The following is a 26,425-nucleotide window of genomic DNA, read 5'->3' as shown; positions in this document are numbered from 1 at the left end:
CTCTCTCTTTCTCTCTACTACAGCATCCTCTACATCATCCTCTTGCAAGCATACACAGGCTGGGATAGGTAGAACAATTCTTTGATGAGGTCAAAAGAAACATGGTGTGCCTCAAAGGCTTTGGAACCGCTGGAGGTTAATACATTGTAAGGGCAATGTGTTGCCCCTACAGTATATCTCATTATCCTTGATTAGTTGAGTCAGGTATGATTGTGCTTGGCTACAAAAAAAAGTGTTCCCTTGAAGGTACTTCAGTGTACCAGTTAAGGAATATTACTCCAAGGCAATCCATATGTGCAGAAGGAGAGGTTCCACCATATAAATAGTTTAGTTAATAAATTAACTAGTAATTATATTTCTATGGGTTCCACTGGGTTCCATTGGACTGGGTGTAGAATGGAGCTGATGCTCCTATTCTTTAAATCCATTTTAAATCCATTTGAATGATTCAGCAACGCCTGCTGCTGTTGGGATATTAGCTGAGTCATTTATAAATGTATAGCTACAATAAGGGAACAGAACGAAAGAAGAGAGGGAGGAAGTTATGAAAAGGACATTGTTTACAAGGACTTGTGGGAAAAGCGGGCTAAAAAGAGAAATGACGGATTTAACTGCATTGCAGAAAACTCATGAAACATTCAACTCAATAAAAACTGAATTATCTAGTATAATACCCATGATAAATCACCCAGAAAGCATTTGGGCTGGTTTTCAACTGAATTATCTAGTATAATAGCCATGATAAATCACCCAGAAAGCATTTGGGCTGGTTTTCAACTGAATTATCTAGTATAATACCCATGATAAATCACCCAGAAAGCATTTGGGCTGGTTTTCAACTGAATTATCTAGTATAATAGCCATGATAAATCACCCAGAAAGCATTTGGGCTGGTTTTCAACTGAATTATCTAGTATAATAGCCATGATAAATCACCCAGAAAGCATTTGGGCTGGTTTTCAACTGAATTATCTAGTATAATAGCCATGATAAATCACCCAGAAAGCATTTGGGCTGGTTTTCAACTGAATTATCTAGTATAATAGCCATGATAAATCACCCAGAAAGCATTTGGGCTGGTTTTCAACTGAATTATCTAGTATAATAGCCATGATAAATCACCCAGAAAGCATTTGGGCTGGTTTTCAACTGAATTATCTAGTATAATAGCCAAGATAAATCACCCAGAAAGCATTTGGGCTGGTTTTCAACTGAATTATCTAGTATAATAGCCAAGATAAATCACCCAGAAAGCATTTGGGCTGGTTTTCAACTGAATTATCTAGTATAATAGCCATGATAGATCACCCAGAAAGCATTTGGGCAGTCACACAGAATGATGCCGAAGTTCATTCTGGGAAAAAATGTAGTTATTCTATTATGTTCTATCCTATTCTACAGTCAAATTTCAATCAAATGTATTTATAAAGCCCTTCTTACATCAGCTGATGTCACAAAGAGCTGTACAGAAACGCAGCCTAATACCCCAAACAGCAAGCAATGCAGGTGTACGTGCACCTGTGGCTAGGAAAAACTCCCTAGAAAAGGCCAGAACCTAGGAAGAAACCTAGATTGGAACCAGGCTATGAGAGGTGGGCAGTGAGTACCACATCAGGTTAGAGTGGTTCATCAGATGACCTCCGTTACACTCTTGCTTCATCAGACCACCTCCGTTACACTCTTTTCACACAATCTCAGTTCCCCGAAAAAAAAGCTTCCATCATGTATGAATTCTCCAGAGGTAAAAAGGTTTGAAGCTGGTAGAAAGTAATCATTTCAGCAGCTCCTCTCAGACCTACACGATGACTCACTTCTCTCACACATTGGATATGATGGAATACTACTGGGTCTGTATACATCTCAGAGAAGGAGTGCTGATCTAGGATCAGTTTTGCCTTTTAAATCCTAATGAATAAGAGGGCAAACCTGATCCTAGATCAGCACTCCTATTCTGTGACTCATTGTGAATTCGGCCCTTGGATTATTTACTCTCCTGGTTGCAGTTACTCTGTTACTTTTTATACTGACTATAACTGACTGTTAAATACGTTTTCCTGGTTGTTCAATTCTAATAATTTGCCTAATTTCAGTTTATTTGACAAACTAGCAAGTATAGCGTAGAGAAACATCTAAATCGCTGTGAAATATATTTTCCATAACCAAAAATATAGTATTTTTTTGTGGTTTGAATATGGTGTTCAGAACCGAAAGTAAAAGACACAAAAACGAAACTTAACGGGAAGCATAGAAGTAGCACACATAGAACATATCTACCGCATCTTCGACTTCCTTTGAATTAGAATGACAGATCTATAACATACATTTCTATGTGACTTTGTTCAGGTCACCCAAAAAGTTACATATTGCAGTTTTAATATGGTGGGATTTTAATACTTCATAATTATTTACTTAACCAAAAGTGGTCTGACCATGTCCATCTAACATTTCAAGAGTCCCCTGGACTGGTATACTATATGGTTTGTTATGGGCACAGACTGAGTGTGCTTCAATGTCCTCTCCCAGCGTTGCCTGTAGTCATATCATGCCTCTTACTGAAATAAGCTCTAAGGATCTGCAGACTCATGAATATTGTAAAGAATGAACCCCTTTGAAGTGTTCTTTCAATTATACTTCTTTCCCATACTGAGCTTTAGCAATAACATAATCTCCTTTACCCCTACTGAGTATAAACAATAACATAATCTCCTTTACCCCTACTGAGTATAAACAATAACATAATCCCCTTTACCCATACTGAGTATAAACAATAACATAATCTCCTTTACCCCTACTGAGTATAAACAATAACATAATCCCCTTTACCCCTACTGAGTATAAACAATAACATATCTTTACCCCTACTGAGTATAAACAATAACATAATCTCCTTTACCCCTACTGAGTATAAACAATAACATATCTTTACCCCTACTGAGTATAAACAATAACATATCTTTACCCCTACTGAGTTTTAGCAATAACATAATGCCCTTTCACTCGGATATGTTCCGTTAATGGTGAGTAATTATGGTGGGAAATAATGCTGAGTAACTATGTCTGAGCTCAGCTGAGATCCAGTTTTATACAGAAAGCTGTGTGAACAAAGGCTTCTCTTTTTCAGTTGTACAGTCATCACAGCATTACACAAAAACACTGACTCTCTCTCTCTCCATGTCTCTCTCAGTCACAAACAAGCTGAGTACATTCACTGTAAGGCCAATGTGAGTAGAAAAGGTTATCCTGTGATATATCAGGCAACTTCTCCTGACTAGGGCACTGAGTATTCCTAACCATCTGACTATCACTGCTAACACATCAACTAATGACAGCTACTGACCGTGAAAGGGGCAATCAGCAGTTGATAGATCCATTTTTGGACTTGTAAATTCATATGTACCTGTTGATTCTTGAAGAATATAACTTATAAATGCTTTATGAGATTAGTTCAACTGCCATACCCCATCAGAGCCCAAAATATAAGCTCAAGTTGAAAGTTTTATTAGTCGTACGTATGGGATACGCATGGTATACATCGTCCAAGGAAATGCTTACTTGCAGGTTCCTGCTCGACAATACAACAGCAAGAAATAATAAAATATAAACAAAATAAATGTCTCAGTAGAATAGAATAAACATTTTAGCATAAGTATAATACAGGAAGGCACAATTTATAGTCCAACATTTACTGTATTGGAGAAGGGGGGGGGGGGGGGCAGTGTATAAACTGGCCAATAGAATTAGAGTCTGGTAGCAGCAGTTGTATGTACAGTACCTGTCAAAAGTTTGGACACACCTACTCATTCCAGGGTTTTTCTTTATTTTTACTATTTTCTACATTGTAGAATAATAGTGAAGACATCAAAACTATGAAATAACACATATGGAATCATGTTGTAAACAAAAAAGTGTAAAACAAATTAAAATATATTTTCGATTTTTCAAAGTAGCTACCGCTTACCTTGATGACAGCTTTGCACACTCTTGGCATACTCTCAACCAGCTTCTAGTCACCTGGAATGCATTTCAATTAACAGGTTTGCCTTGATAAAAGTTAATTTGTTGATTTTCTATCCTTCTTAATGCGTTTGAGCCAATCAGTTGTGTTGTGACAAGGTAGGGGTGGTATACAGGAGATAGCCCTATTTGGTAAAAGACCAAGTGTCATATTATGGCCAGAACAACTCAAATAAGCAAAGAGAAATTACAGTCCATCATTACTTTAAGACATGAACGTCAGTCAATACGGAAAATGTCAAGAACTTTGGAAGTTTCTTCAAGTGCAGTTGCAAAAACTATCAAGCGCTATGATGAAACTGGCTTTCATGAGGACCGCCACAGGAAAGGAAGACCCAGAGTTACCTCTGCTGCAGAGGATACGTTCATTCGAGTTACTTGTCTCAGAAATTGCCGCCCAAATAAATGCTTTATAGAGTTCAAGTAACAGACATCTCAACATCAACTGTTCAGAGGAGACTGTGTGAATCAGGCCTTCATGGTCAAATTGCTGCAAAGAAACCACTACTAAAGGACACCAATAAGAAGAAGAGACTTGCTTTATTTGACCAAGAAGGAGAGTGATGGAGTGCTGCATCAGATGACCTGGCCTCCACTATCACCCAACCTCAACCCAATTGAGATGGTTTGGGATGAGTTGGACCGCAGAGTGTAGGAAAAGCATCCAACAAGTGCTCAGCATATGTGGGAACTCCAAGACTGGTTGGAAAAGCATTCCAGGTGAAGCTGGTTGAGAGAATGCCAAAAGTGTGCAAAGCTGTCATCAAGGCAAAGGGTGGCTACTTTGGAGAATCTAAAATCTATTTTGATTTGTTTCACACTTTTTGGTTACTACATGATTCCACATGTGTTATTTCATAGTTTTGATGTCTTCACTATTATTGTACAATGTAGAAACACATAGTAGTAGATAGTAAAAATAAACTTTTGACTGGTACTGTATGTGTGTCTGGGTGCGTGCGTGCATTCATGACTGAGTGTATGTGTGCTAAGGTGTGGAGAATCAGAGCAGGTGGTCAGTCCAGGTTGTTTTACTCCAATGTTTGTAAATGAAAACAAACACCGTATAGCCTTAAAACATGGTTAAAACTACAATTGTGATATTATGAGAGTGGTTACATTTCTCCAGACCCATCCCATAGCTTTTTAGTGAAACAGGGACAGGGAGTTATTGTTTCAACTACTGATTGCCGCTTTAATAATGGTTACTGACCTCAGGGCCCCTAATGACTGTAATGAAGTGTCACTGGAGAGATTAGCTCTCTCCTACAATAGCTAGCCCAGTTCAGTGAACAGACAGACAGCTCTCGTCTCCTCCCATTAAAACCACTTATGACAGGACCCCTGGATGGTTGATTAGTCAGCTAATGGACTCACCACTGTAAACCTCAGACTGGAACTGTGACATGGCCAACAGAGTGAGTAGGTTTAGATTAGAGAGCAGAGCACATCTAATGCACTCTACAGTTCACACCTACTCATCATCTGCAACGTTCTATAGAGCAGGGGTCGACAACCTTAACAATCAAGGTTAGGTTCATTACCCTGGTCACAGATCAGTTTGTCTGTTTTTCTGTCTTGCTATTCTTTATATTCTGTGGCTGTGAAAAGCAGGATAACGTTGCCGTGTGTGACAGCTGAGGAGAGACGTGGCTGGTGAGAGAAATGGAGGAATGGAGTGAAAAGGGAGGATGGGATGGTGAGAATTGTGTGGAGAGAATGTCTTAGAGAGAGGAGATTAATTGTTGATAGGGTTCTCAGGCAGACTCTTCTTTGAGTGTGTGTGTGTGTGTTTGTGTGTGTGAGCTGGACTAGCACCAGACTCACAGCTCATGTTCTGCCTGCCACTCCAGTGGAATCAGCTGTTGATACCAACAGTTATCACTACAGTACTGTGAGAGGCTGTCATGCGTCTGCTGAGAGACTAACTAACTAGTTCCAATCAGAACTAGGAACAAATAGTTGAGATGCGCTTGATTTGGCTTCCACTGTCCTGTGGAGTAGTCCCAAAGACGCAAGCTCCATGCAAAATCAGACAGACCTCAGGGTGTTTTCACATATAGTCCTCTTAAAAAGAACCGATCTCAGTCGTCTTTAAAGTGAACTCAGTTCTCTTTGTGTTTACACTGCCCTTGACTTTGAATGAGGACTCACCTATTTTGTGGTCCGAGTCCTCTTTGCATTCACATTGCTATGTTTAGAATGGAACCAAGATCTTTTTCCTAACATTCACTCGATGCAATGTGGGTTTTTACAAAGTGCAGGACAAACCATACCATCAGATCGTGTTATCGGACAGCTAGATGTAATTTTGGAAGCAAATAGATTTCATTTAGTTAAAAGATGAGACATGGGAGAGTTCCGGTTTAGCATGTGAATGGAGAATAAACCCAGTTTAAAGCTCGTGGACGAGGCTCCTACGCATGAGTTAATTTAGCCAAATTTGTACTTTGCATTCCACTTCCTTACATATCATATATTTATTTGATTGATTGATGAGTTCGTAAGTTACCTTATTGATTCAAATGTCACACGACCTGAGGGGCAGAAGACCTGTAACTTAATGTTTCAACCGCGATGGCAAACGTGAATGGTAATAATGGAGCCGACTCCAGTCCAACTGTTATAGAGCCTCGCGTGGTCACACTCATGTCAGAATTCTTTGCGGATGTGCTGGGTCCGGCCATCTTTCCATCACCCCCGAAGCTGGACAGAGCCCACCGCACTGGTGGGCGGAGCCGACAACTCCAAGCCTAGAGTGTTTATCGTCTACGGTGACAAGGAGCACATCCTCCAGAGGCAGGGCAGAGACCAGCTACACTTCTGCACAGTGTTCATCTTTCCTGACCTCAGCTCGAATGTCTCCAAAAAAAGAGCTAAATTCCTCGATGTGAAACGCAAACTTCATGAGAAGAAAGGGAAATTCTCACTCCGCTTCCCTGCTCGTCTGCACATTGAACATGCCGGGGGGAAACCACAATTCGACTCCCACGAGGACGCCCAGCGTTGGTTCGACAGTCACTTCTGAGCTGTATCTTGGATCTATGACCTACTTTTTTTGCCAGGTAGCATGCATAGCCTAGCCTTTAAGTCGAAGGTATGTTTGACCTTTACGGCAGGGCATAAAAAAAATGTTCTCTCCTGTTGCTATTCCTTTTCTACTCGGCAGAAACACTAATGTTATTGGACTCTGATAAAAATGACTAATACTGTCTTGTGTGGTTGTCATTTAAGCTACACATTTGGGAGGTCCTTTTTATTTGGCTAGATGGCTAATGTAGTAATGCATAGATACAATTCCAGGCTTTTGCAGAACTTTCCTCTGTTTTTTTCTTTCTTTCTTTTCGTCTAGATACTTACTGAAGGACTTTCCACCACTTTACTCCATATTGATCATTCGTACATGTACAGACACTCACAGCCCCTTTTCTTTTTTGTAACATACAGTGGGACACTTATTTGGCCATCCTTAAGACACATTGTATACGTATTGCACTGATTGAAGACTCCCTGAGTCAGGGACAGTTCCGTTTTACTGTAATGGGGTGTTTGTTTTGTTGTTGACCTACTTTACCGTTTTGTGAATGCCTTTTCAAATGTATTTCACGACGGGTGCTATGGAGCCTCTCCGAGTTAGGATAGGAAGGTTTTCTGTTTATATACACCGAAGCTGCGCAAACATCAACCTGCTGTCTCCATTCGCTGGGGAAGGAGACTTTGGGTTTGGGTGGGAGGGGAGGGGGGGGGAGTGACCTTTTTCGGTCCTATTTTTGTAATATAATATTTTTTTATTTTATTTTTTCATCAGTTTTCTGTTATCTTTGCAAATGCTTGGTCAGTTTTCACAGCTTTTTCATTTCAATATTTTAGATGGCTAACAACGCTAAAAGTAGTACTATAGGTATGGCTAATCCTATAAAGTTTTTTTTATCTTGGCAATGAACAATCTTGTCAAGAGGTCTAGGGTCTTCTCTCATTTGAAAAAGCTAAAAGCAGATATGATATTTTTACAAGAGACCCATTTACGCATTAAAGATCACTCAAGGCTACAAAACTCCAAGTTTAGTCAGGTTTTCCATTCAGACTTTAACTCCAAAGCCAGAGGGGTTGCAATTTTGGTTAGTAAAAGAATACACCTCTCTACTACTAATGTTATTTCAGACAGTAATGGGAGATATTTAATCATAACTGTCACCATTTGGCACACACCTGTAGTATTGGTCAATGTATATGCTCCCAATTTTGATGATGTTGAATTTGCCAATGGGTTGCTGGGTAAAATCCCTTCTCTGAACACCAATCTTTTGATATTTGGCTGGGATCTGAATTGTGTTATTAGCCCGGCTTCAGACCGCTCCAACGCCAGAACTATGTCTCCCTCTGCTATGTCAAAGTCCTTCTCAGACTTTATGGTTCAGAATGGGTGTACAGATCCCTGGAGATTTCAGAATCCCCAGACAAGAGAGTATTCTTTCTTTTCACATGTACACCATTCCTTTTCTCGTATTGACTATTTCTTTATTGATCATAAGTTACTTCCAAATGTCACCTCTTCTGAATATTTACCCATTGTAATTTCTGATCATGGACCTTTATCCCTCGACATAGTCCTATTAGGACAAACTCGTACTCTTCTCAGGAGATTAAATTCTCTTCTCCTGTCTGATGCAGACTTCTGTAATGTTATCTGCACTTCTATTGATCATTGAATTTTTTCAAATCAGACAAGCTTATCCTCTCATTCTCTCTTATGGGAATCACTTAAGGCCTATCTTAGAAGATACATAATATTTATTATTCTTTTCATTTAAACAAAAACTCGGAAAGCTAAACCAGAAGAACTCACTAAAGTCATCCTTGACGTAGACCATCAATATGCCCTGACGCCATCTCCAGAGCTATATAAGCAACGCTTGAACTTACAATATGAATTCAATCTCTTGTCCACTACAGATGCAGAACGGCTACTATTGCGTTCACGTGTTACCTAATATGAACATGGCGACAGGGCAAGTCGTCTGCTCGCACACCAATTACATTTACATTTACATTTAAGTCATTTAGCAGACGCTCTTATCCAGAGCGACTTACAAATTGGTGCATTCACCTTATGATATCCAGTGGAACAACCACTTTACAATAGTGCATCTAACTCATTTAAGGGGGAGGGGGGGGGTTAGGAGGATTACTTTATCCTATCCTAGGTATTCCTTAAAGAGGTGGGGTTTCAGGTGTCTCCGGAAGGTGGTGATTGACTCCGCTGACCTGGCGTCGTGAGGGAGTTTGTTCCACCATTGGGGTGCCAGAGCAGCGAACAGTTTTGACTGGGCTGAGCGGGAACTGTACTTCCTCAGAGGTAGGGAGGCGAGCAGGCCAGAGGTGGATGAACGCAGTGCCCTTGTTTGGGTGTAGGGCCTGATCAGAGCCTGAAGGTACGGAGGTGCCGTTCCCCTCACAGCTCCGTAGGCAAGCACCATGGTCTTGTAGCGGATGCGAGCTTCAACTGGAAGCCAGTGGAGAGAGCGGAGGAGCGGGGTGACGTGAGAGAACTTGGGAAGGTTGAACACCAGACGGGCTGCGGCGTTCTGGATGAGTTGTAGGGGTTTAATGGCACAGGCAGGGAGCCCAGCCAACAGCGAGTTGCAGTAATCCAGACGGGAGATGACAAGTGCCTGGATTAGGACCTGCGCCGCTTCCTGTGTGAGGCAGGGTCGTACTCTGCGAATGTTGTAGAGCATGAACCTACAGGAACGGGTCACCGCCTTGATGTGAGTTGAGAACGACAGGGTGTTGTCCAGGATCACGCCAAGGTTCTTAGCGCTCTGGGAGGAGGACACAATGGAGTTGTCAACCGTGATGGCGAGATCATGGAACGGGCAGTCCTTCCCCGGGAGGAAGAGCAGCTCCGTCTTGCCGAGGTTCAGCTTGAGGTGGTGATCCGTCATCCACACTGATATGTCTGCCAGACATGCAGAGATGCGATTCGCCACCTGGTTATCAGAGGGGGGAAAGGAGAAGATTAATTGTGTGTCGTCTGCAATTAGAACGCAGTGCTGCTACCCGTCCGATTCCCCAAATTAAAGATTCCACTCATAGCTTGATTTCTGACCCTACGGGGATCAATGACACCTTCAAATCTTTCTATTGCTCCCTGTATACAGTTGAAGTCGGAAGTTTACATACACCTTAACCAAATACATTTAAACTCAGTTTTTCACAATTCCTGACATTTAATCCTAGTAAAAGTTTCCTGTCTTAGGTCAGTTAGAATCACCACTTTATTTTAAGAATGTGAAATGTCAGAATAATAGTAGAGAGAATGATTTATTTCAGCTTTTATTTCTTTCATCACATTCCCACTGGGTCAGAAGTTTACATACACTCACATAGTATTTGGTAGCATTGCCTTTAAATTGTTTAACTTGGGTCAAACGTTTCGGGTAGCCTTCCGCAATAAGTTGGGTGAATTTTGGCCCATTCCTCCTGACAGAGCTGGTGTAACTGAGTCAGGTTTGTAAGGCCTCCTTGCTCGCACACACTTTTTCAGTTATGCCCACAAATTTTCTATGGGATTGAGGTCAGGGCTTTGTGATGGCCACTCCATTACCTTGACTTTGTTGTCCTTAAGCCATTTTGCCACAACTTTGGAAGTATGCTTGGGGTCATTGTCCATTTCGAAGACCCATTTGCGACCAAGCTTTAACTTCCTGACTGATGTCTTGAGATGTTGCTTCAATATATCCACATCATTTTCCTCCCTCATGATGACATCTATTTTGTGAAGTGCACCAGTCCCTCTTGCAGCAAAGCACCCCCACAACATGATGCTGCCACCCCCGTGCTTCACGGTTGGGATGGTATTCTTCGGCTTGCAAGCCTCCCCCTTTTTCCTCCAAACATAACGATGGTCATTATGGCCAAACAGTTATAGTTTTGTTTCATCAGACCAGAGGACATTTCTCCAAAAAGTATGATCTTTGTCCCCATGTGCAGTTGCAAACCGTAGTCTGTCTTTTTTATGGCGGTTTTGGAGCAGTGGCTTCTTCCTTGCTGAGCGGCCTTTCAGGTTATGTCGATATAGGAGTTTTTTTGCTGTGGATATAGATACTTTTGTACCTGTTTCCTCCAGCATCTTCACAAGGGCCTTTGCTGTTGTTCTGGGATTGATTTTCACTTTTCGCACAAAAGTACATTAATCTCTAAGATACAGAACGCGTCTCCTTCCTGAGCGGTATGATGGCTGCATGGTCCCATGGTGTTTATACTTGCGTGCTATTGTTTGTACAGATGAACGTGGTTCCTTCAGGCATTTGGAAATTGCTCCCAAGGATGAACCAGACTTGTGGAGGTCTACAATTTGTTTTCTGAGGTCTTGGCTGATTTATTTTTATTTTCCCATGATGCCAAGCAAAGAGGCACTGAGTTTGAAGGTAGGCCTTGAAGTACATCCACAGGTACACCTCCAATTGACTCAAATGATGTCAATTAGCCTATCAGAAGCTTCTAAAGCCATGACATAATTTTCTGGAATTTTGCAAGCTGTTTAAAGGCACAGTCAACTTAGTGTATGTAAACTTCTGACCCACTGGAATTGTGATACAGTGCGTTATAAGTGAAATAATCTGTCTGTAAACAATTGTTGGAAAAATTACTTGTGTCATGCACAAAGTAGATGTCCTAACCAACTTGCCAAAACTATAGTTTGTTACCATGAAAAACGAGTTTTAATGACTCCAACCTAAGTGTATGTAAACTTCCGACTTCAACTGTACGTCTGAATTTCCATCAGATACTGCCAATATGACTACATTTTTGGGTGAACTGGAGACTCCCACAGTTGAGGCTGATACTGCAGATGACCTTGATTCTCCTCTCAGCCTTGAAGAAGTTATTCAGTCTATCAAGTCAATGCAGAGCAGCAAGGCTCCAGGGCCTGATGGGTTTCCAACTGAGTTCTTTAAGAAATTCTATACCAAGTTAGCCCCTTTACTTCTATCTATGTATAATGAATCAGTTGAACGTGGCTCGTTGCCATCTACCCCAACACAGGCTTCAATAGCGCTTCTCCTTGAGAAGGGGAAAGACCCCACTTCCTGTTCTTCATTTAGGCCCCTAAGCCTCCTTAATGTGGATGTAAAGGTGCTGGCGATGCGTCTGGAAGAAGTCTTACCAGGACTCATATCACAGGAACAAACCGGCTCTGTTTAACATTTTTTATTCTAAACAATTCTCCAACTCCCCTGAGGTGGTAATCTCCCTAGACGCAGAGGAGGAATTCGACAGAATTGAGTGGGAGTACCTTTGCTGATCTTAAATTTGGGGACAAATTTAGCTCATGAATCTGTCTCTTGTATACATCTCCCCAGGCCAGTGTCTGTACCAATGACACATGTTCTGATTATTTTGCCCTGGAACGTGGGACACGCCAAGGCTGCCCACTGTCCCCTTTATTATTTGCCGTCGCCATTGAGCCCCTTTCAGTAGCTTTCCGGGCATCCTCCTCTTTCCAAGGTGTAGCACGGGAAGGAGTTAAACATAGGTTATCATTATATGTAGATGATTTGTTACTCTATGTAAATAACCCTGTAACCTGTTTACCTTCTATCCTTCCTATTCTGGAGAACTTTGACTCCTTCTCCGGTTACAAGCTGAATCTCCAGAAAAGTGAGTGCTTCCCAATCAATCCAGCAGCGCTACAGTTCCAGCAGACAAACTTGCCCTTTCAGCTTAGCCACTCTGGTTTCATATAGCTTGGAGTGAACTAACTCGTTCATTACATGCTCTTTTTTCTGCAAACTCTACTCCCCTTCTTGCGCAAATGAAAACTGATTTTCCGAAATGGGGTAGCTTACCACTATCACGTATAGGAAGGATTAATGCTATAAAAATGAACAGTTTACCCAAATTGCTTTATCTATTTCAATCTATCCCATTGTTTTTACCAGTGTTTAAGTCAGCCAATCAGGCTGTTGCCACATTTATCTGGGGAGGAAATGTACCCAGAGTCAGTAGAGCAGAGATGCAAGTTTAGTGGAGGGCTGGCACTACCCAACTTTTTATACAATTACTGGGCAGCCAACTTTCAGAAATTGCCATTCTGGTTACATGCTCCATATACCCCATGGTGCCACCTAGAGGCACATTCTTGTATTTCTTCCTCTCTTCCTGCTTTACTCTGCTCTTCTCTCACAACATCCCCCTCTCGCTATACTCACAATCCTGTAGTGCTTTCCACACTTAAGATTTGGTACCAGTTTCGATGACATTTTAAATTCTGAATCTACTATGGGTCCTATTGATAGGAATCACTTATTCCCCACTTCTCTAATAGATCATGCATTCTCTTACTGGACAAGGAAAGGTATTAAGTCCTTCCAATACGTATATGTAAATATACTTTTTTCTAGTTTTTCAAACCTGGCCTCTAAATACTCTTTGCCTCCATCTCACTTTTTCCGTTACCTTCAAATTAGGTATTGTGTCTCCTCCCAATTTTCTGGCTTCCCTGCTCCACCCCATTGCCAACCCTGGGTTGGCATATTGGCTCTAATACATCGACTGAAAGCAGTCATTTCTCAGATCTATCTGTGTATTTTGTCATTGGACAAACACTCCACCAACAAAATGAAATCTGTTTGGGAATGGGAAATGGGTGTTGAATTTACACAGGAATGGTGGGATGAGGCGATTGATAGAGTACGATCCACTACATCTTGTGCTCATCTTGGTCTCATACAATTTAAGGTTTTACATAGGGTGCATTTTTCCAAATCCAGATTGAAATGAACCTGCAGCCTTGTCCCTTGAGAGCAGTCTTTGGTATTCCAGAAGAGTTGTTCTCCTTGGACCCCAAATATGCCGATACTGTTGCTTTTACATCCTTATTAGCTCGATGTAGAATTCTTCTCCAGTGGAAGTCTGCTCAGTCCCCTCTACTTCTCAATGGCTGAACGATGTAATGTTCTTCCTGAAGCTTGAGAAAATTAAGTATTCTCTTAGGGGTTCCAATGATACATTTGTTAGAAAATGGCAACCATTTATATCATACTTTAATGGCGTGCAGAGGCTCCCCTCTGATGAGATGCTTTAAGGTTTCCCTGTAGGCATTACCAGTAGTCATTACATAATAGGTACAGTCATCAATATAATGCTATCCAGTCCCAGCACGTTTGTCTAAGGTTTACTGATCATTTATTTATTTATTTATTTATTTATGTTTTTGTATTTTGAATCTGTATTGAGTTGTTTGTATATCACTCCCCCCCCCCCCCCTTCAATTTCGAGGACCGAATTGAGGGGTGATGTGGGCTGGGTGATCAGGGTGGGTAGTTGGAAGGGGGTTGGGGGTGGTTGGTTGGTAAGAAACCGAGGTGGGTGGACTGAGGTAGGACAGGGACTAGGGGGGTTGGATGGATGTGTTGTATGGAGGGAGGGTGGTTGGTTGGTTGGGATATGGTAAAATCTTTATACTTACATTGATGTACATTTTGTAAAACTTAAATAAAAATATATATAAAAAAAGATGAGACATGGGCCTCCTGAGTGGTGCAGCGGTCTAAGGCACTGCATCACAGTACTAGAGGTGTCACTACAGACCCTGGTTTGATCCCGGGCTGTATAGAAACCGGCCGTGATCGGGAATTCCATAGGGCGGCGCACAATTGGCCCAGTGTCATCCGGGTTAGGGGAGGATTTGGCTGGGGGGGAGCTTTACTTGGCTCATTGCACTCTAGCAAACTCCTTGTGGCGGCCGGGCGCCTTCAGGCTGACCTTGGTTGTCAGTTGAACGACAAATTGTCGCGGCTGGCTTCCGGGTTAAGCTGGCGGGTGTTATGGATGCATGACTCGACTTTCCCCTCGCGAGCACGTTGGGGAGTTGCAGCGATGAGACAAGACCGAAATTGGGGAGAAAAGGAAGATTTTTTAAAAATTTGTATTTTATTTTTAATTAGACATAATTATAATCAGAAGATAATAAATATTAATAATATTTACATGTAAATATTATTGGTAAGAGAAAATATAGCAGAAGAATACTGCAGATTAAATAATGCTGTAATTGAAAATTGTACACTGAATGTAGGATACTGCCCCTTTAAGAGCTAGGCTTGATTTTGTGGGAAATGCTATCCGGGATCCTTCGGACGTCCCTACCCTAAATCCTAACCCTAACCCTTACCCTAACTTTAACCTTAACCCGTACATTAACCATTTTAAATATCAACTTCAATGGGGTAACATCAGAGGTGGGAGGTCCCAAAGATCCCGGATAGCAAAGACCTTGATTTTGTACTCTAGTTGTGATTCTATCCAAATATGTCATTTCTCACCTCACACTATTCCTACCCCAAAAACAGTTTATAAAGCTGTCAGCCTATAGATCACGTATGGCAAACAAATAATCTGAACATCGTGTCAGTACAAAACTCCACACATATTTTGGAATTTCTGTGCATCCTTGACAATCGCTAATCAATATCCAAAAACAGCACACGTTTTTTCCCCACGGACCTGCACATCATCATCTTCTGTCTGAGGGGTTATGTCAGGGGAAACAGTATTGCAGTAGTCTAGTGTGTGGTGCAGGAATAATGACAAGCGAACCTCGGAAGCTTTGTGTTCACATTGCCCCAAAAAAGGGAACCGGACCACGTAATTCAAGCGAACCGAACTCAGACCACCTCTCGAGATGGTCTTGGTTCGGTTCAGGGGCCTCTTTTGAGGGGTCTGACTTCCTTTGTAGTGTTCACTGCAGAAAAACTTAAGAGAAGCACACTGAGTTTGCAAACATTGTCTGAAAGGGACCAAGTGTGAAAACATCCTCAAATACTTGAAAGCATTGTGTTTTGTGAGAGCTTGATTGGGTGATCTCAGATTTCCAATGTATTCATAATGGCAAATAAACTTGAAATACTTTAAGTTGACCGTATCTGGCCCTGACCGTATCTGACCGTGACAATATCTGACCCTGACATCTTTTTTCTCTCATTTCAGCACGGTGTGGTAGGATGACTGGAAAGACTCTCTCTCTCTCTCACACACACACTCCCCCCCTACACAACCACCCACCCTACACACTCTGACGTCTCTTCTCTCCTCCTCGGTCAGTCGGTCAGGGTACAGTAGGATGACTGGTAAGACTCCCACCAGCAACGTGACCAACAAGAATGACCCACGCTCCCTCAACTCCAGAGTCTTCATCGGCAACCTCAACACGGCGGCGGTAACCAAGGCCGACATCGAGACCCTCTTCGCCAAGTACGGCAGGATCGTGGGTTGCTCCATCCACAAGGGCTTTGCCTTCGTCCAGTACGGCAGCGAGAGGAACGCGCGAGTGGCTGTAGCAAGAGAGAACGCCAGGGTCATCGCTGGACAGCCCCTGGGTAACTTCTTTTTTTTGCTCGTGGATTGCAGGCAAGGAATATGTTAGGTCTATATTGTGGTAAGAAGATAACTATTGAGTTGTTGTTGATATCACATCAGTGATTGTACTGTGCTTCTCTTCAGCTGTTCTACTGTTCTAGTGCCTCTCAATTGGACTCACTGTTGAGGCCTCTTGAATTCTTGAATGAATCATTAGTTCCAAAGGACAAGCTATTTCAGAGTGGATCCACTGATGCAGAGTACAAGAGAGTACATTGCATTCAGTATGAGTGGCGATTTTAGTATGTAAATCTTGGTGGGGCAAAATCACCACTTTTTTTTTTAGATGCATGCCAGAAAAGCCCCTACACAACACAACACTAAACAATACATGAATTGCACTATAACGGTGACAAACGGTGCCCACAAACTGTTGGCGGAGCCTTATGTAGGCCCCAACAGCAGAGTTTTCTTTTCAGCACCATGGAAGGAATCCTTACCACCGCTACACCTGGCTATCAGCGGAGCCTTGTCTGGCAGCCAAACAGTTCATTCAGCCTCATTTACTGCCTTTTTAAAAAACATAGCTGATATGGCTGACTTGCTTAAACAATTGTGATTTCTACTGACAATTGAGATGTACAAACTATGGCATAAGGGAACGAGGAGCAGATAAAAGGTAATCCGTAATTTTGATTAAGACATTAATGAGCGAGCTAGGACCGACATAGTCAATATAACTATTTGTGACTATTTATGTATCAAAATTTGAAATTTAGTTTTTTACATTGGATAAAAGCAGAGATACAGAGCTACAAAATGGTATATCATACACTGCATTTGAGGAACAATGGGAAAGTAATTCTGCTTTGAAAGTTGATACACTTGTAACCTCAATTTTGAGAAAATAACCTCTGAATGTTTTGGTACCAACTGGAGAGCTCTTCTTTGTTTACACACATTCAGCATCGTTCGCACCCTCTTAAGCTTTAGACTGACCCATCTCTTTAATTAGGGATCCCTTAAGCCCCACTCCCGCTCGAATCCCGGTAACGGGATTGATTTGACAACATCCAGTGAAATTGCAGCGCGCCAAATTAAAAAACAGAAATACTAATAATAAAAATTCATAAAACATACAAGTGTTATACATCAAAATAAAGCTTAACTTCTTGTTAATCCAGCCGCTGTGTCAGAATTTAAAAAGGCTTTACGGCAAATGCAGACCATGCGATTATCTGAGGACAGCACCCCGCATACAAACACATGAAAATCTGATTTCAACCAGGCAGGTGCGCGACAAAAGACAGAAATAGCGATATAATTAATGCTTTACCTTTGACGATCTTCTTCTGTTGGCACTCCAAAATGTTCCAGAAACATCACAAATGGTCCTTTTGTTCGATAATGTCCTTCTTTATGTCCCAAAAATGACCATTTATTTGGCGCGTTTGATTCAGAAATACACCGGTTTCAACTCGCCCAACATGCCTACAAAGTATCTAATAAGTTACCTGTAAACTTGGTCCAAACATTTCAAACACCGTTCCTAATCCAACCTTAGGTACCCTAAAACGTAAATAATCAATACATTTTAAGACGGAATGAACTGTTTATAATATCGGATAAAAACAACGTTTTTGGATGGACTCCAGGTCCAAAAGACTTGAGTCCATCTGAGTGACACATGGAAAGAATAGGACTACTTCTTCATTTCTCAAAAGAAAAACATCAACCAATTTCTAAAGACTGTTGACATCTAGTGGAAGCCATAGGAACTGCAACCAGATTCCTATTAAAAGAGCTTCCCATAGAAAACTAATGGAAAACACATTGACCTCAAAAAAAAAATCCCTGGATGGATTGTGCTCGGGGTTTCGTCTGCCAAATCAGTTCTTTTCATCCGGACGTGAAAATACTGCCCCCTAGCCCAAAGAGGTTTTAAGAGTTGATCCGAGCGTTCTGTCCGAACAGCAGCAGTCAAGCAAGCAACCAAGCTAATTGGCTAACATGCTAGCTACTTCCAGACACAAATGAGAGAACAGCTCAATGAACATTACTCGCCCAAGCAGTGCTGGTTAGGTTGTTTTATGTTATCCAGAGCGTTGGTGACTGTCTTCCGGCGCTGACAGAGATGGCCGCCTCGCTTCGCGTTCCTAGGAAACTATGCGGTATTTTGTTTTTTTACGTGTTATTTCTTACATTGGTACCCCAGGTAATCTTAGGTTTTATTACATACAGTCGGGAGGAACTACTGAATATAAGAGCAACGTCAACTCACCATCATTACCAACAGGAATATGACTTTCCCGAAGCGGATCCTGTGTTTTGCCTTCCACCCAGGACAATGAATCTGATCCCAGCCGGCGAACCTAAACAACGTCGCCGTAAAAGGGGCAAACGGAGCGGTCTTCTGGTCAGGCTCCGGAGACGGGCACATCGCGCACCACTCCCTAGCATACTACTCGCCAATGTCCAGTCTCTTGACAACAAGGTTGATGAAATCCGAGCAAGGGTAGCATTCCAGAGAGACATCAGAGACTGTAACGTTCTTTGCTTCATGGAAACATGGCTCACTCGAGAGACGCTATCGGAGTCGGTGCAGCCAGCTGGTTTTGTCACGCATCGCGCCGACAGAAACAAGCATCTTTATGGTAAGAAGAGGGGCGGGGGGGTATGCCTTATGATTAACGAGACGTGGTGTGATCATAACAACATACAGGAACTCAAGTCCTTCTGCTCACCTGACTTAGAATTCCTCACAATCAAATGTTGACCGCATTATCTACCAAGAGAATTCTCTATGATTATAATCACAGCCGTATATATTCCCCCCGAAGCAGACACATCTATGGCCCTGAACGAACTTTATTTGACTCCATGTATACTGGAAACCACATATCCTGAGGCTGCATTCATTATAGCTGGGGATTTTAACAAGGCTAATCTGAAAACAAGACTCCCGAAATTCTATCAGCATATCGATTGCGCAACCAGGGCTGGTAAAACCCTGGATCATTGTTATTCTAACTTCTGCGACGCATATAAGGCCCTCCCCCGCCCTCCTTTCGGAAAAGCTGACCACGACTCCATTTTGTTGCTTCCAGCCTACAGACAGAAACTAAAACAAGAAGCTCCCGCGCTCAGGTCTGTTCAACGCTGGTCCGACCAATCTCATTCCACGCTTTAAGACTGCTTCGATCACGTGGATTGGGATATGTTCCGCATTGCGTCCAACAACAACATTGACGAATACGCTGATTCGGTGAGCGAGTTCATTAGAAAGTGCATCCGCGATGTCATACCCACAACAACTATTAAAACATTCCCAAACCAGAAACTGTGGATTGTTGGCAGCATTCAGGGCAAGGTGACCGGAAACATGACCGAATACAAACAGTGTAGCTATTCCCTCCGCAAGGCAATCAAACAAGCTAAGCGTCAGTATAGAGACAAAGTAGAGTTGCAATTCAACGGCTCAGATACAAGAGGTATGTGGCAGGGTCTACAGTCAATCACGGATTACAAAAAGAAAACCAGCCCCGTTGCGGACCAGGATGTCTTGCTCCCAGACAGACTAAATAACTTCTTTGCTCGCTTTGAGGACAATACAGTGCCACTGACACGGCCCGCTACCAAAACCTGCGGACTCTCTTCACTGCAGCCGACGTGAGTAAAACATTTAAACGTGTTAACCCTCGCAAGGCTGCAGGCCCAGACGGCATCCCCGGCCGCGTCCTCAGAGCATGCGCAGACCAGCTGGCTGGTGTGTTTACGGACATATTCAATCAATCCTTATCGCAGTCTGCTGTTCCCACATGCTTCAAGAGGGCCACCATTGTTCCTGTTCCCAAGAAAGCTAAGGTAACTGAGCTAAACGACTACCGCCCCGTAGCACTCACTTCCGTCATCATGAAGTGCTTTGAGAGACTAGTCAAGGACTATATCACCTCCACCCTACCTGACACCCTAGACCCACTCCAATTTGCTTACCGCCCCAATAGGTCCACAGACGACGCAATCGCAACCACACTGCCCTAACCCATCTGGACAAGAGGAATACCTATGTAAGAATGCTGTTCATCGACTACAGCTCAGCATTTAACACCATAGTACCCTCCAAACTCGTCATCAAGCTCGAGACCCTGGGTCTCGACCCCGCCCTGTGCAACTGGGTACTGGACTTCCTGACGGGCCGCCCCCAGGTGGTGAGGGTAGGTAACAACAGCTCACCCCGCTGATCCTCAACACTGGGGCCCCACAAGGGTGCGTTCTGAGCCCTCTCCTGTACTCCCTGTTCACCCACGACTGTGTGGCCATGCACGCCTCCAACTCAATCATCAAGTTTGCGGACGACACTACAGTGGTAGGCTTGATTACCAACAACGACGAGACGGCCTACAGGGAGGAGGTGAGGGCCCTCGGAGTGTGGTGTCAGGAAAATAACCTCACACTCAACGTCAACAAAACAAAGGAGATGATTGTGGACTTCAGGAAACAGCAGAGGGAGCAACCCCCTATCCACATCGACGGGACAGTAGTGGAGAGGTTAGTAAGTTTTAAGTTCCTCGGCGTACACATCACGGACAAACTGAATTGGTCCACCCACACAGACAGTGTTGTGAAGAAGGCGCAGCAGCGTCTCTTCAACCTCAGGAGGCTGAAGAAATCCGGCTTGTCACCAAAAGCACTCACAAACTTCTACAGATGCACAATCGAAAGCATCCTGTCGGGCTGTATCACCGCCTGGTATGGCAACTGCTCCGCCCACAACCATATGGCTCTCCAGAGGGTAGTGAGGTCTGCACAACACATCACTGGGGGCAAACTACCTGCCCTCCAGGACACCTACACCACCCGATGTCACAGGAAGGCCATAAAGATCATCAAGGACAACAACTACCCGAGCCACTGCCTGTTCACCCAGCTATCATCCAGAAGGCGAGGTCAGTACAGGTGCATCAAAGCAGGGACCGAGAGACTGAAAAACAGCTTCTATCTCAAGGCCATCAGACTGTTAAACAGCCACCACTAACATTGAGTGGCTGCTGCCAACATACTGACTCAACTCCAGCTCACTTTAATAATGGAAATTTATGGAAATTGATCAAAAATGTATCACTAGCCACTTTAAACAATGCCACTTAATATAATGTATATGTATATACTGTACTCTATATCTACTGCATCTTGCCATCTTTATGTAATACATGTATCACTAGCCACTTTAAACTATGCACTTTTATGTTTACATACCCTACATTACTTATCTCATATGTATATACTGTACTCGATACCATCTACTGCATCTTGCCTATGCCGTTCTGTACCATCACTCATTCATATATCTTTATGTACATATTCTTTATCCCTTTACACTTGTGTGTATAAGGTAGTAGTTGTGGAATTGTTAGGTTAGATTACTCGTTGGTTATTACTGCATTGTCGGAACTAGAAGCACAAGCATTTTGCTACACTTGCATTAACATCTGCTAACCATGTGTATGTGACAAATAAAATGTTATTTTATTTTATTTTATTTGAACTGTGCTGGCAGATTGTCCAATCGTAAATTCAGAGTGTACACTGGATGACTCTGACCGAGGAGTAGGGTTGATCTGAGCGTTCTGACCTCACAACAGCAGTCAAGCAACCAAGCTAACGTTGGCTAGCTTGTTAGCTACTAACTGGCTAACATTGGCTAGTTTGATAGCTACTTCCAGACACAAATGAACACCCCACTCGGACCATTTTAGTCACCCAGCGGAGCTGGTTAGGCTGTTTTTATACACTGCTCAAAAAAATATAGGGAACACTTAAACAACACAATGTAACTCCAAGTCAATCACACTTCTGTGAAATCAAACTGTCCACTTAGGAAGCAACACTGATTGACAATAAATTTCACATGCTGTTGTGCAAATGGAATAGACAAAAGGTGGAAATGATAGGCATTTAGCAAGACACCCCCAATAAAGGAGTGGTTCTGCAGGTGGTGACCACAGACCACTTCTCAGTTCCTATGCTTCCTGGCTGATGTTTTGGTCACTTTTGAATGCTGGCGGTGCTTTCACTCTAGTGGTAGCATGAGACGGAGTCTACAACCCACACAAGTGGCTCAGGTAGTGCAGCTCATCCAGGATGGCACATCAATGCGAGCTGTGGCAAGAAGGTTTGCTGTGTCTGTCAGCGTAGTGTCCAGAGCATGGAGGCGCTACCAGGAGACAGGCCAGTACATCAGGAGACGTGGAGGAGGCCGTAGGAGGGCAACAACCCAGCAGCAGAACCGCTACCTCCGCCTTTGTGCAAGGAGGAGCACTGCCAGAGCCCTGCAAAATGACCTCCAGCAGGCCACAAATGTGCATGTGTCTGCTCAAACGGTCAGAAACAGACTTCATGAGGGGGGTATGAGGGCCCGACGTCCACAGGTGGGGGTTGTGCTTACAGCCCAATACCGTGCAGGACGTTTGGCATGTGCCAGAGAACACCAAGATTGGCAAATTCGCCACTGGCGCCCTGTGCTCTTCACAGATGAAAGCAGGTTCACACTGAGCACATGAGCACATGTGACAGACGTGACAGAGTCTGGAGACCCCGTGGAGAACGTTCTGCTGCCTGCAACATCCTCCAGCATGACCGGTTTGGCGGTGGGTCAGTCATGGTGTGGGGTGACATTTCTTTGGGGGGCCGCACAGCCTTCCATGTGCTCGCCAGAGGTAGCCTGACTGCCATTAGGTCCCGAGATGAGATCCTCAGACCCCTTGTGAGACCATATGCTGGTGCGGTTGGTCCTGGGTTCCTCCTAATGCATGACAATGCTAGTGGCTGGAGTGTGTCAGCAGTTCCTGCAAGAGAAAGGCATTGATGCTATGGACTGGCCCGCCCGTTCCCCAGACCTGAATCCAATTGAGCACATCTGGGACATCATGTCTCGCTCCATCCACCAAGCCACGTTGCACCACAGACTGTCCAGGAGTTGGCGGATGCTTTAGTCCAGGTCTGGGAGGAGATCCCTCAGGAAACCATCCGCCACCTCATCAGGAGCATGCCCAGGCGTTGTAGGGAGGTCATACAGGCACGTGGAGGCCACACACACTACTGAGCCTCATTTTGACTTGTTTTAAGGACATTACATCAAAGTTGGATCAGCCTGTAGTGTGGTTTTCCACTTTAATTTTGAGTGTGACTCCAAATCCAGACCTCCATGGGTTGATAAATCTGATTTACATTGATCATTTTTGTGTGATTTTGTTGTCAGCACATTCAACTATGTAAAGAAAAAAGTATTTAATAAGAATATTTCATTCATTCAGATCTAGGATGTGTTATTTTAGTGTTCCCTTTATTTTTTAGAGCAGTGTATATATTTGTTTAAACAGGTGGGGCTCAAAACAGGCTCTGCCCCACCTGCCCTGAATGACTGAATCATACGAATCTGAATACTGTCACGTGAAACATTTGCATTTCTAGAATGTCGACGTGCCACCACAGCTAATTATGAATGTGATACGAATGAAAATCTGGTACAAATGAACACACGTTTATCATAAAGGGCCATTTGATCTACAGCTGTATTAGCCCTGGAGTCATTTAAAAGCACAACATGTCATTTCAACAGCCTGACCCCTGCTCCATTGTTTGGTTAGCTGAGGGATCGAGCTGGGGAAATGTAGGCAACCACTCTTTTACATATGGTACAGTATATCATTTGAAAATAACAGCAGGAAATATTCCAGATTGTGTATTTAATACATCTCTGAATGAGGAGAACACTATGGCCCATCACTGAACTTTAAACCAGGAATCCTTCATGGTGAAACGGCCTCGTCCGTTTGTGAGATTAAAACAACAAAGCTACTGCAAACAACAGTGTTTCCCCTCTGACATCATCGCACGTGTGATAGAAGAGCCCAATATGTACAGATTGTTGTTTTACCGTGCTGCACGATTCTCCTCAGCTCTGCAACTAAAACAATATGTACAGATTGTTGTTTTACCGTGCTGCACGATTCTCCTCAGCTCTGCAACTAAAACAATATGTACAGATTGTTGTTTTACCGTGCTGCACGATTCTCCTCAGCTCTGCAACTAAAACAATATGTACAGATTGTTGTTTTACCACGCTGCACGATTCTCCTCAGCTCTGCAACTAAAACAATATGTACAGATTGTTGTTTTACCACGCTGCACGACGCTCCTCAGCTCTGCAACTAAAACAATAACCAATATGGACAGATTGTTGTTTTACCTTGCTGCATGATAAAACAATAACCAATATGTACAGATTGTTGTTTTACCGTGCTGCATGATAAAACAATAACCAATATGTACAGATTGTTGTTTTACCATGCTGCATGATAAAACAATAACCAATAACCAATATGTACAGATTGTTGTTTTACCGTGCTGCACGACGCTCCTCAGCTCTGCAACTAAAACAATAACAACGGTGGTGGGGCGGCCGGTGGCGCTGTTTCCCCCTACTGCGGATTCCATCTTTAACCTTGCAGTCACACTGCACCCTCCCACTAACATAACACTATGGCTTCAGATAGATGGTAAGCAGGATAGAATATCAGCTGCGACCTTCTGGACTCTAGTTCATATTTAATAAGAGAAGAGGACTAGACAGGCTTTCTCATTTCTCATGCAGGAAGCAAGGAGCCAATCAATAAGTAATATGGTGAAGATGTATTGTAGAGAGAGAGAGAGAGAGCATAGAAGAAGTATGTGGTTTAATGCAGGGATGTGACAAATAAAAACAAATCTTTACAAATTAAACAGACATTTATTTGCGGTTTTCTGTTAAAAAGAAAATTCATAAAATTCCACTTCAAATCCTATTGTGTGGTGTGGCAGTCACTCGTGTCTCTTCGTTATGTGTATTAGCGACTCACAACAAAAAAATGAAGGCAGCCAGGTGATCACAGTTCTTCTCCCTACATTCAATTCAAATCAAATCAAATTATATTTGTCACATACACATGGTTAGCAGATGTTAATGCGTGTGTAGCGAAATGCTTGTGCTTCTAGTTCCGACAATGCAGTAATAACCAACAAGTAACCTAACAATTCCACAACTACTACCTTATACACACAGGTGTAAAGGGATAAAGAATATGTACATAAAGATATATGAATGAGTGATGGTACAGAACGGCATAGGCAAGATGCAGTAGATGGTATCGAGTACAGTATATACATATGAGATAAGTAATGTAGGGTATGTAAACATAAAAGTGCATAGTTTAAAGTGGCTAGTGATACATGTATTACATAAAGATGGCAAGATGCAGTAGATATAGAGTACAGTATATACATATACATTATATTAAGTGGCATTGTTTAAAGTGGCTAGTGATACATTTTTGATCAATTTCCATACATTTCCATTATTAAAGTGAGCTGGAGTTGAGTCAGTATGTTGGCAGCAGCCACTCAATGTTAGTGGTGGCTGTTTAACAGTCTGATGGCCTTGAGATAGAAGCTGTTTTTCAGTCTCTCGGTCTCTGCTTTGATGCACCTGTACTGACCTCGCCTTCTGGATGATAGCGGGGTGAACAGGCAGTGGCTCGGGTGGTTGTTGTCCTTGATGATCTTTATGGCCTTCCTGTGACATCGGGTGGTGTAGGTGTCCTGGAGGGCAGGTAGTTTGCCCCCGGTGATGCGTTGTGCAGACCTCACTACCCTCTGGAGAGCCTTACGGTTGTGGGCAGAGCAGTTGCCTTACCTGGCGGTAATACAGCCCGACAGGATGCTCTCCATTGTGCATCTGTAGAAGTTTGTGAGTGCTTTTGGTGACAAGCCGAATTTCTTCAGCCTCCTGAGGTTGAAGAGGCGCTGCTGCGCCTTCTTCACAACGCTGTCTGTGTGGGTGGACCAATTCAGTTTGTCCGTGATGTGTACACCGAGGAACTTAGAACTTTCCACCTTCTCCACTACTGTCCCGTCGATGTGGATAGGGGGGTTGTTGGTAATCAATCCTACCACTGTAGTGTCGTCCGCAAACTTGATTATTGAGTTGGAGGCGTGCATGGCCACGCAGTCG

At 43.0% G+C, this 26,425-nt stretch overlaps 1 protein-coding gene across 6 annotated transcripts in view; it reads left to right on the top strand.

The window, feature by feature from the left end:
- LOC139559921 (RNA-binding Raly-like protein) overlaps positions 1–26,425 on the top strand; it is a 58,788-nt gene that overhangs the window by 10,649 nt on the left and 21,714 nt on the right. For 5 of the 6 annotated variants that reach the window (XM_071376389.1, XM_071376384.1, XM_071376386.1 and 2 more), the window contains one exon: positions 16,123–16,397. In XM_071376389.1, coding sequence (XP_071232490.1) covers positions 16,142–16,397 — 256 coding nt within the window. In that variant the 5' untranslated portion in view covers positions 16,123–16,141. Of the gene's footprint in view, positions 1–16,008; positions 16,398–26,425 lie in introns of all 6 variants that reach the window. The other variant, XM_071376388.1, reaches the window with a different exon arrangement.

The sequence above is a fragment of the Salvelinus alpinus genome, chromosome 30, assembly GCF_045679555.1.
Source record: "Salvelinus alpinus chromosome 30, SLU_Salpinus.1, whole genome shotgun sequence".
NCBI classification, from domain to species: domain Eukaryota; kingdom Metazoa; phylum Chordata; class Actinopteri; order Salmoniformes; family Salmonidae; genus Salvelinus; species Salvelinus alpinus.
Note: the sequence above shows the minus strand (reverse complement) of the source record. Positions and strands in the feature narration are given on the sequence as shown.